The 12,587-nt window shown below is 27.6% G+C and overlaps 1 protein-coding gene across 3 annotated transcripts in view; it reads right to left on the bottom strand.

Moving 5' to 3' along the window:
- The window catches only part of LOC142324503 (uncharacterized), a 985,220-nt gene that overhangs the window by 70,714 nt on the left and 901,919 nt on the right, over nucleotides 1-12,587 (bottom strand). For all 3 annotated transcript variants that reach the window (XM_075365329.1, XM_075365331.1, XM_075365330.1), the window contains exon 7: nucleotides 2,410-2,594. In XM_075365329.1, the coding sequence (XP_075221444.1) occupies nucleotides 2,410-2,594 (185 nt within the window). The remainder of the gene's footprint in view (nucleotides 1-2,409; nucleotides 2,595-12,587) is intronic.

Raw genomic sequence — 12,587 nt, forward strand, 5'->3', positions numbered from 1 at the left:
TAAGCATTAGTTAAAACTAAGGGTGATAGAAAAATTGTATTTACAGATCTGTAATGTATGCAAAAAGCAATTCAAGAAATGATATCACACTTGGGGAAACATTAAACAATTTTTTTTTGTCTATCAGTGTTATTATTCATTCTAATTATTTTTTAATCCTTACTGTTTTCAGATCAATTGTTTTTTTTGTCTTATATTATATTTAAGTTCATCTGAAAATGCCTACAGATATCAAGTTTTGGGTGCAACTAGAAAAAAAATCTTTATGTAAAATTAAAAATGTATCTATCTATAGTGACTCAATTTAATCTAAACAATTAATTACACATGCAATGGATAAGTAAAATAAATTTACTGGTTTAGTATTGCTAGCAATTTAAAAATAAATGTATTCACTGATCAATCATAAAATATATATTAACCTTTCTCCATTACTTTTTTTATGACAACCATTTAACAGATAAAATATTTATGTTGGTTCTAAAGGAAAGTCTAATTCTCTATTTCCATTGCTCCACTCTTTGAAAAATTCCCTGGAGACACAGCCTACAATTCACTGAACTGCTTCAGGCTGTGTGCAAAGAATAAATTTATTTTTATGTAAATATAAAGTGGTAGGTTTGTTTGATCTGTACTGCAAGGACAAAGAATATTACGTGGATTGTAAGAATAAATTAAATTATTTCATTTATTTCATAATATATATTGTGTTCAGTATTTAAACAGTTGTTAATCTTTATTTAACCCTTAAATCAGAATGAAATTTCATAAAAATAAAGTTTTTATATTTAGTTTATCAATAAAAACTATTTAGTCATACTTTAAACTTATATTCAAATATTTATTATGGTAGAAAAGTAATTTTAATTTTTGTTTTCTTTGAGTGTATTTAAACAAAAACAAATAAAATTCTTATAGATTAAATAATATAAGAATATTTTTTGATGCCTCAATATTTTTCTTTCTATAGTAAATTTGCTTTGAAAGATAATTAGTTTTGAAGTTGATATCAATTATGCATGTTTAATGTTATTTATTTTAATAATTAATTTTAATATCATAAAATTGTGAGTATTTTTTCACTGTTTCATTGTTGCCATATTTATTAAAAAAAACAAAAAAAAACGCAAAATAAAAACAATCTTTTAATGAGCAGAAAAGATAAAGATTTGATTAAAAGAATGAGAATTTTTACATTTTTATAATAAAATTTTAAATAGTTGTAGTGTCAATTTAAAATATATTTAGGTGATTTATTCCTTGTAATGATAAATTTCTTTAACATGGTTTCCACTGATAATTTATTTAATAAAATAAAAATAATTAAAAATTTTATATCCACCTTACCACCAAAAAAGATGTGTTTTCTCAAGATCTTTTTGTTTATTTCAAACCATCATCAGGAGATAAAAATAATATAATAAGTCAAAAAATTAAAGTAATTACACAGTTATGACTGTTTAAATGTCAAAAGTATACTCTTAATTATACACTTTTATACTCTTAATTAGGAGGATATACAAGCATATCCTTGTAATGTACATATTTTTATATATTTTTTGTATACTGTTTTTTCTTTTCTATGTTTTATTTTCTCTTTGGTTTATTATTGTAATTTTATTTTACTTTAATGCTATGTTCTTTGTTTCTAACAGCAACTAGATTTTTATTTATGTAGCACACTCAGAAACACTGAAATGGTTGTTAAAACATTGAACATAAGGATATACTACCTATAGTATATAAATATTACTCAGTTTTTAAGTTTTATATATATATATATTATTTTTTTAATTAAACCAAATTATCAAATTAGTTAATTTAACAACCATAATTTATGAGCAGTTTCTACTTTACTGTTTATTACGAATAACACTATCTTGGATCACATTTCTGGTTGATCAGGCAATGTGGTTAAGAATATGTTAATTTTTACAGTCCTTTACAATAATGATTGGCTATGTAATTATCACTATCCAATAGTTTATGCTTCTGAAAGAAATGACTCTTGATAAAATGAAACTCATGTTTCTACTAACCAATAATATTAAAAACTAAAACATTCTTGCATTCTTGAATAATTCATTTAATCATTGTTTCTTAGTCTTTTATACTGAATGATGTTAAAAGTAATAATGGGACAAATACAAATATAAATGAACAGTAATAAAGTTCAAAAGATTATGTTAACAATGACATCATTAGTAATTACGTTACTGGCTATGTTACACATCATCATATTTCTAACCAAATCCTTTTAATATTGTTAGTATAGTTTACATAAAATATAACTTTTAATATAATTTTTCCATCTAGAATATAAAATCAAATACATGCATAACAATGAATCTGTTAAAATGTATAGGCTAATGGAGCAGGGAGGATAATAAAATAAAACAAAATACTCACTTTTTCAACAGGACACCTTTTCTGGGTTTATTCCTTCTTCCCCAGTGAGAAGTCCTGTCTCTAGCTGGAATTACATGTGGTCTTGTCGCTTCAAGCAGAGGGTCTAATGAAGGTTCTTTTGTACCAGAACATTGTTGAGCTACAGCTGTTGGATCAGGAACAATAACTAATTGTTCTAAATCACCCTGAGATGAATAAAAAATAATTTTATTAGGAAAGTATTAAACAAAAATCACACACTTTTTAATTTTTACTACTTTATCAACACAGTACCCTATTATGTGCACTGTGCTTTCTATCTCTTAGAACAGGACTGTGTGCAGGTTAAACTGCCCATATATTAGACTAACTATATTGTGACATATATGTTAGAAATGAAATAATTAACTTTTAAAAATATAAATAAAACCAAATTTAATAAATATAATGTTTCTGATAATTTCTTCAAAATATTTCCAATTGTATTTATCTTCGATTTTAATTTACTGGACTGATCATGGGACACTAGGTGCATATGAGCTTTGTACTCCCAGCGAGATTCCCCTTTAGTCCATCCCCTGGAGTCCTTTCGATGCTAGCGCCTTTCAACTTGACAGGAATATGCCTTCCAGGAGCCATAGTGGTTGGAGGAAGCAATGCGCTCCCCTTTCCAGATCTGGAGTCACATGTACTGACTGGGGACATAATTACAAGATTTAGGTAAAGGGGATGGTGGGTGACTGGTAAGATGAAGTTAAAAAACTTCATGGTGATCTCATAAAGTATAATAAATGGGCAAAAAAAAATAAATAAAAAATTGTTGCTGCCTACATAGTGTAAAATGAGATTATTTTTTCTCTACGTTCAAACATAAACATGAAAGTTTTCTGAAAGCATAAATTTTAATGATATTACTCTTTTTTAATTGTTAACTGAATAGTAGTCACTTGACAACTCTTAACATGTATTCCATACAAAACAAGAGTAGTAGTGGTAATTAGTTTTCTTACTACCTCAAAGACTATTATCTGGTTACATCCTGCAGTTTGTTATATTATTAACAAGAATTTCAAAGTGTAGCAATGCACACAAGAAAGTTATTATTCTGCATTTTAACAGAATGGGCTACAATTATTTTTCACGTCACAATATCTGTTTCATTCATTTTTGTGGTTGTGATTAATGTAAAGCATAGTTGGTGTTAGAGGCAATAGTTACAGTTATTTACTCTAAAATCATTGATGAACATTATGCAGTTATTTATTGAAGTGAATATACTGAAATTGTCACTTGTATGTCTGAATATTACTGAAATTTTGGAGTTTTCAGTGAACTAATTCAACAATGTGCTAGATTCATTGAATGATGAAATGAGAAACTACTTCACTCCTCACTGCTCCTATTAAACATGTCATAAGATACTTTTTATTCATGGAAATAAAAATGAAATATAGCATTTGTTATGCTATTTTTGTACTGAATTATGTTTCCTGACAGGTCACCTATAACTGTTAGGTTATGATATTCAATAATTCATTTATAATTTTGTAATTCCATAATACTTCAAAATAATAATGATTATATTTGTGTATAATAATAAAAAAATAATAAATAAATTTGTTTTTGTCTAAATGTATATCATAGATAGATATTTGTCGCATACTACTGAATTTAAATGATACTGTACTTGTATTAATCAGAAATTCATGTAAGCTCTTTCAGTATAAAATAGTTTAATGATTTTTTTTTTTATAAAATGAATTTCTTTTTTTTATTTTATTTTAAACTGGCAGATATGAAAATGTACCTATTCTCAGGTAACTGCCTGTATGTACTTTTAAATAATGTAAATTAATACTTTCATTCCATTATACAATTATGAAAAATATAATTTAATTACAATAAGTATGAGAATTGTAGGAATTTAATAATTTTAAGTTACTTTTAATTAAGTCAATTTATATACCATAATGGACAGATTTTTAAACTGTCAGGTTGCCTAAAATAGTTGAGTTATGATTATAGCATTTAATATGCATCAACCAGATTGGTGGAAAGAGTTTTATCAGTTCTGTTCAGTAACTTAATAATGTCCCTTTAAGGTGACAATTCATAATATCGATGAAGTTAATGAACAGTTTGGAGAAATATATTTATGATAATTTTGTAACAGTCAGTAAATTACTTTTCAGGTTAAGAAAGTTGTATTTTAAAATTAAAAGTCCTTAAAAGTAATGTAAGATTGCAGGCAAGATGTGTTACTGACAGACTCCTTGATCACATTCTGTAAGGACAGGACTTATAAGTGCAATAACCTATTGTACAACTTATATCATATGTTGAATTAAAAAAAATCTAATTTATAAAATAAATTGCTTATATTAAGAGTCATATATAATGTATTTTAAATAACCCAGCTAAAATGAAATAAATTAGAAATTTTTACATTATTTTGTGATTGATGAAACATTACAATTTTTATCCAATAAATAAAATGATTAAATGAAGCAACTCAGGAAAAGCTGAGTAAACATGAAGAGACAAGAAACAACAGTGTCAACAGATTTTGATATGAAAATTACAAGGGATAAATTTTCTATTAACAAAGTAATTTCCAACAGCACTTTATTCTTGACTATATATATATATATATATATATATATATATATATATATATATATATGCTATTGTAGGAGATTAATTACTTCCAAAGGGCTTTGTACAAAATACACACATAACACAAACAGTAATAACACATGAATGGAAGCTCATCATGTTAAAGCAAGTGTTTATATGAACGACACGATATAGTGAAGCACTTTAAAGAGAAGAATATTTATTTTTAATTTATGTATCTCATTAATTCAAAATAAAAACAAATCATGAAAGGGTTGTGACACCAATACCATGTTACTAAAACAATACTATCAGAATCCAAAAAAACAGTTAGAAAATACCAATTTTTAATTCTGTTGATATACTGTGTTCAGTAAAATATATTTTACTGAACAAATAAAATATCAAACTCTGTGAAGCATTATCTACAGTTTCTCACCCCCTTTTTTGAAGTATCTAATTTTATAAATATTAATTAGTAAGTGTAATATGCTGATTATTTAAATTTTTGTTTAACACACATATAATGTAAAATAAAAATAGGGTTACCCAATCTGAATTTACTTATTTACAGGATAAATTATTAGTACAAAAAATTATACTTACAATTAAATATTATATAATAGGAAAAATATATAAAAATTAATGAATAATGAAGATAACATTCATAAAAAAACATTATACATATGTTATAAAATAAAAATACAGAATTAATGTATGATGAAGAATACATTAACAAAAAACAGATTATATGTGTGTTAACAAAAATTTTAATAATCAGCATAATCATCATCATCTACTTCAAGCCTTAGGCCTTTCAACCTGTTGGAAACTTAAAGTCAATTTCTTCCCATCTCTTCTTGGGACTTCCAATATCCTGTATCCCACCATCCCAATATCCTGTCTGTACTGCATTATCTTCTTGGAAAAACAACAATTATCCATTTGCTCCACATGTTGTTTCCAATTATTTCTATATTCAATAATTTTGTCAATCAAGTTGAATATAATCAGCTGTTGTCGCACTTCATTATTTCGCACTCTATCCCTTCGGATAATTCCTATACCAGATCTAAGAAAACGCATTTCAACAACCTGTAATTGGCTTTTATCAGCTGATGTTAAAACCCATGTTTCACTACCACACAGACCCACCAGAACAGCTATGCTTTTATAAAGTTTCATCATTGTACTTTAAATAGAATAAATAATCAGCATAATATACTTACTAATTAACATCTATAAATTCAGATACTTCAAAGAAGAGGGGAGAAACTGTGGATAATGCTCCACAGAACTTGACAATATATCTAGTTGATGTTGGATTCTGATTAATCATTATTAATCACAATGTTAAAGGTTGTATTTGGATTCACGCATTTTTATTATTTTGAAAAAATATAGTTATGTTACTTTAGATAAATAAAGCAAAAGAAGTTACTCTTTCATGATAAACCATTCTTTTGAATAATGTAGATATTTACTCAGGAACAAAATAACTAACATTTATTTTAATTTATTATCTTAAATTTACCCTTCTTACATCAAACTGGCCATTATTTTTACTTCTAGCAAAAGAAATAGGTTTAACTTCATAAATAAACGTCTAACAGGTAATATACTATAAATTCACAAAATAAAAGGAAAGTATGTTCAAGTATGCTTATTAATCACTAAACAAATATTTTTTTATTTTTATTACTTAGTAGCTTAATACCATTTTCAAGAGTACCATTCTTACAAGAAATTCCATATAGTAACCTAAACTGAAATGAAAAATGATAAATCAACTTCAGAACAGACTTTGAAAAATACAAAAGTATAAAACAAAATTTTCTTAACATCTTATGCAACTTAGTTTTTAGTCTATTAATATCATTTACCCAATTTAGTTTTTGATAAGTAATTAACCCTAAATATTTTACTTTTTCAACTTTATTACTACAGAATTTAATAATATCCCTAACACATCTGTAATACAATCCACCTGAAAGTCCACCTTGACTGCAATAAAAATCATAAATTTTAATCTTGAAATCTTTTAGTCTATGGAACTCAAAACCATTCAATTACAATTGTATTAGTATCTTGATTTATCCAGATCATTCTATATCTTAATTCTCAATGACTTCAGAGAGTTCCATACAACAGAGGACCATAACATCAGTAAATGCTAAAAGAGTTCCTTCCAATCTACTAAGACATCGATTGTTTATGTAAATAAGGAATAAGATAAGAACTAGTATTGAGCTTGTGGGACTTCACAAGTAATTGGATTCAGGTTACTAAATGCAGATCCTAGCAGTCTGCAAATCTGCCAGTACAGTAACTTTTGAATTAATTAAAAGGATATCTTATGTACCTGCCTTGTAAATAAATTCAGTAAATTCTGAAAAATAGTGTCAATGCTTTAGTATATTAAAAATAATGTGTCTGTCACTCTTCTTTCATTAACGTTACTTGAGATAAATGTAAATTTTAACAGTGCTCTTACCGTCTCTAAAATCATGTTGATTATGAGAAAAAGTTTTCAGTTGAGAAATTATGCAATCATAATTTGATACACTTTTTGATAATTTTTTAAAAACTGGAAAAAATTAAATGGACGTTAATTGCTGGTAATAGTTTTTTCACCTTTTTTATAAATTGAAATTATTGAAGCTACGTAAGAGAATTAAGAAAATAACATACCTGAAGACTGTCATAAATTATATAATGTCTAATAATTTTTAATATTTTTGCATAAATTTTGTCATTTTCAGATGATTTGCTTACATTTAATTGATCTATATAATGATTAACTTCAGAAACCAGTACAGGAGAAAAACATAATTAATCTAATTGATTACAGTTGGGGAAACTTTTTTATTGCTATCCACACCAATTCTGAATTCATTGTCATTTTTTTAATTTCTATTAATTGGATTTGTAAAATAACTTGTTCATTTCATTAGCCATAACCAAAGGTTTTGTCAAAAGAATATAAAATTAACATTATTTTACGAGTTTGATCTAAATTACTAATGAACTAACTCTTTTACTTTTCCAGCTGTTATATATGTAAAATATAGAGAGGAAACGTTTGTTTGTATATAAGAAAAAATCTTAAGAACATTAAACTAATCACTATTAAATTTTAAGGGTAGCTTGGTTATGTAATTCTGACTGTCGTAGACAAAATTAGGATGAAAGATTATTTATTAAAACGTGTAAATAATCCATTATGGTGCTGCAATTCTCAATCGGGCCGCTTGATAGCGAGCCACTAAATTCGCGTTCTCCTTTATTTTCAACTCTCTCAAAATATTATTCAACAGAGATATTTTCGGTAGAGATCTATTCTTCAAACTAAAGAATAGGTTATAAATCTTGGTGAAAATTAGTTATGTGATTTCGGTTTACCAACACCAATGCGTGATGAACAAGATAATGAAAACCCCTATAATACAATGTTCCGAAATTTTTTTAATAACAATTAACTTCTAGAGTACATATAAATATTAAACTTTCTAAATTAGTATCAGATCAACGCCAAGGAAATGATTCCATCATTCAGAATATCCATAGCGACAGAAAAAAGGTATTTTTTTTTAGATGCTCCCGGAGGCACTGGGGAAATCTTTTTGATTAATTTACTTCCCGCATATGTTCGATCGACAGGCAGCTTGGCTCTCGGGTAATATCGTCAGGATTGAGGACTGCTCATTAAATTTTTAAATTGCCGTTAAACGGCTCATATGGGCAAGAGTCAGTTTGTTCTAATCGTAAAACTGATCCTCTTAGTAAAATTTTCCAAGGTACAAAACTTCATCGAACTCATATTGAAGCGACTGACCGTACTCTCAGAGATTTTCGACCATGCGATAAGACGATGGGAGGTATAACTTTTTCTCTTTACTGAAGACTTTTGGCAAACTTTGCCAATGCGGGCAAAGCCGCTACGAGGAAAGCTAGTTATGTAAAAAAGAAAAAAAAAATTTATTAATGGAAAAAATGAACTGCAGGGTTTTTTATTTCTTGATGTTTTGAAAACCCTTCACACCTAAAGTTATTAAAATCTGTGTAAAACATTCTACATATTTCTAACTATATAATGTGTGTGTGTGTGTGTGTTTTGACCTCTAATTAATATCTTCAGAAATGTACCAACAATCCCAATTTGGTGTGGTACGTATGATATAATATGATTCTTTTAAATTTTTGAAAAAAAATCAGATGAGGAAAAATGAGCCTTCTTGGATTTGTAAAAATTTTACTAATTAATTAATCAAAAGATAATTTTATTTAAGAAACAGTTGAAACATATTGGAGAAAATCGTCTTAAACCATTCAACCGGCAAAAATATGAATTTTATAAATATTTTAAGATTATGTTTCAATCTATAATCTTAAAATTATTATTTTTCTTTAAAATAATGATGACATTATCAGGATGGTAACAATTGCTACTATCTCTGAACCGTGTAACGTAATAAACTCCTATAAAGACATTCATTAAATTTTTATAATTTTTTACTGTATCAAACAGTCTAATTTTTTTATAATTTTTTCATTTAATTTATAATTATTTTCTTTTAAATGATATATCGTTACGAAAGAAGTTTAGTGTATCCATTCAGTTAGTTAATAGAAAATATTCTTGAATGCACAAATATCTTTACTATTAATATGTACCATTAAATTAATATTTAATTTAATTTTCCTTGGTTTTTTAATTAACTGTTACAATATCTCCGTTTTTGTTATAGATTTTGATTTTAAAAAAGAAAGTTGTTAGTCCATTAATGACAGCTGGGATGTTAGAAAAAAAGCAAGAGGGGATTTTAAATATTACAGGAGAATATTGAAAATTAGGTTGGTTGATAGAGAATGAAGAAGGTTTAAAACAAATTAGATAAAGACGTTTTGATAGAATCTCGTAAAAAGAAGAAGGTACGTAGAACACATATTACGGTATCTACGATTAGTAAATTGGTTTTAAAGAGAAAATGTAGAGGATAAAAACAATAAACAAAAAAAATTAGAACATATTAAATTGAGAAGGTAGGAGGTTTGTTTTAACTAAGAGTTCAGAGTACGACAGAAAGGAATAGAGTCTGGATCCATCTAGTGCAGAACTTAATTAAGAGTACACTACGGGGGTTATAGTATAATGCCTGTATCTTACGGCGATTTCTGCCAAAGCTAACTTTCTCTTCCATAAATAATATCTCCTCTATTTCCCTGATTGCCTTGCTTTTTTATCTCTCAGGCGAAAATATATAATATACCACAATACATAAATACTACGAAATACGCCGAACTCACAAACTAATTCGGCTGCTGCCGTAGGGTATTTTTTTTTTTTTTTGTCTTTAGTCATTTGACTGGTTTGATGCAGCTCTCCAAGATTCCCTATCTAGTGCTAGTCGTTTCATTTCAGTATACCCTCTACATCCTACATCCCTAACAATTTGTTTTACATATTCCAAACGTGGCCTGCCTATACAATTTTTTCCTTCTACCGTCCTTCCAATATTAAAGCGACTATTTCAGGATGGTATGTGGCCTATAAGTCTATCTCTTCTTTTAACTATATTTTTCCAAATGCTTCTTTCTTCATCTATTTGCCGCAATACCTCTTTATTTGTCACTTTATCCACCCATCTGATTTTTAACATTCTCCTATAGCACCACATTTCAAAAGGTTCTAATCTTTTCTTCTCAGATACTCCGATTGTCCAATTTTCACTTCCATATAAAGCTACGCTCCAAACATATACTTTCAAAAATCTTTTTCTGACATTTAAATTAATTTTTGATGTAAACAAATTATATTTCTTACTGAATGCCCGTTTCGCTTGTGCTCCGTAGGGTATAATAATGCTTATGTATAGATAGTTGGAAAAGCAACAAAATACTCTGAAATACACATTACAAATAAATGATCCTTTTCAACAAGTCATTTGCTACGTTCGTACATTAGTAAATAAACTTTTTTAATATATTTAGCAACATTGCGGCTAGATGAGAACATAGGTTTATTTAAGCTTTGTGACGGCTACAGTCAAATACTGTAACTGATAACAGAAAAAAAAGAAAAATTGTTGTTTGCTGTTGGTATTATTATACCCTGGTATTTTTTTTTTTGATAAAAAAAAAAAATCAAAAAGTCTAATGAAATAAATTGTAATAAATAAAAGATGTAGACATTTTATGATTTCAATACACAAGTTAAACGAAAATAAAAGTAATAAAAGAGCTCTTTTTAACAAGAAAATTTTACAGAATACTAGTCTATATCAAACATAATTTTTAATAAAAAGAAAAATATTTTTCATCTTATTTTTTTGGAAATCCTTTCATTACAAACATGTATAATAATTATTTGTGTGTGTGTGTGTGTGTGTGTGTGTGTGTGTGTGTGTGTGTGTGTGTGTGTGTGTATGTATGTGTGTGTGTGTGTGTGTGTGTGTGTGTGTGTGTGTGTGTGTGTGTGTGTGTGTGTGTGTGTGTGTGTTGTACAAAGGGAATAATACATTCAACTCTTAATTATTAGTTTATAAATGTGAACATTAGTTACAAATTTATTTGGTTTAGCTTTCGACGGTGTGGTAAAATGTATTTTATGCGTCATTCTGCTATGGATTTAGAAACACAAACATGAATTCGTTAATTCGTAGTAGACCGTTATTAACATCCGTTTCAACCGAAATTTGTTCACTCTAAAAAAACCTTTAGATACGTATATTTAAGATATTTTATTTTAGCAAAGTAAAATAAATAATTTTGGTAATTATTAGTAAAGTAATTCTAGTAATTTTTATCAGAAAAAAACTTCATCATGATTTTTTATTATGAGTTGGCAAGAAAGTAGTTACGGTTTTTTAGTCTGAAATAAAACTCAATTTTTTATACAAAGAATAAATTTTAATCTATTATATATTTTCTATTTTTTCCAGTAACTTTTTGTTATCTTTCTGGCAACTTCATGATTCCGCGCTCGTAGAACGTCTGATCCTTATCAACAAAAAAACTGAACCAAGAGCGATTTCAGGTAATCGTAAATTATTGAAAGTTTTTACCATTCAGAGTATTGCAAATTTCGAAATAAATGATAACCTGATGGTGTAAGATCAGGGCTATCAGGGAGGATGAGAGATCACTTCTTAGCTAAGCTTCAATAATTTTCCACGAGTTATCATGGATTTGTGCGACCTTGCATTGTCTTGGTGGAAGACAGTTCCTTTGCGACTGTCAATTCTGGCCGGTTTCTTTGATTGTTACCTCCAGTTTCATTAATTGTTGACAGTAAATAACGGAAATGATCGTTCGGTTCCTTGGAAGCAACTCAAAATATACCACAGCTTTGTAGTTCCACCAAATTGACAGCATAAACTTTTTTTTTGATGCAATTCAGCTTTCAATGTGGCTTGTGCTTGGACCATGATCGTTTTCGATTAATACTAACACATCACCATTTTTATACGAGGATCAATTTTTCATCACCAGTGATGATTTGTTTCAAAAAATGGTAGACTACATTGAATTTGAGATGCATATGGAAAATATCGATTCTTAGTATTAAGTGAATCTCTTTCAAT

This window comes from Lycorma delicatula, chromosome 5, assembly GCF_047948215.1.
Source record: "Lycorma delicatula isolate Av1 chromosome 5, ASM4794821v1, whole genome shotgun sequence".
Classification (NCBI taxonomy): domain Eukaryota; kingdom Metazoa; phylum Arthropoda; class Insecta; order Hemiptera; family Fulgoridae; genus Lycorma; species Lycorma delicatula.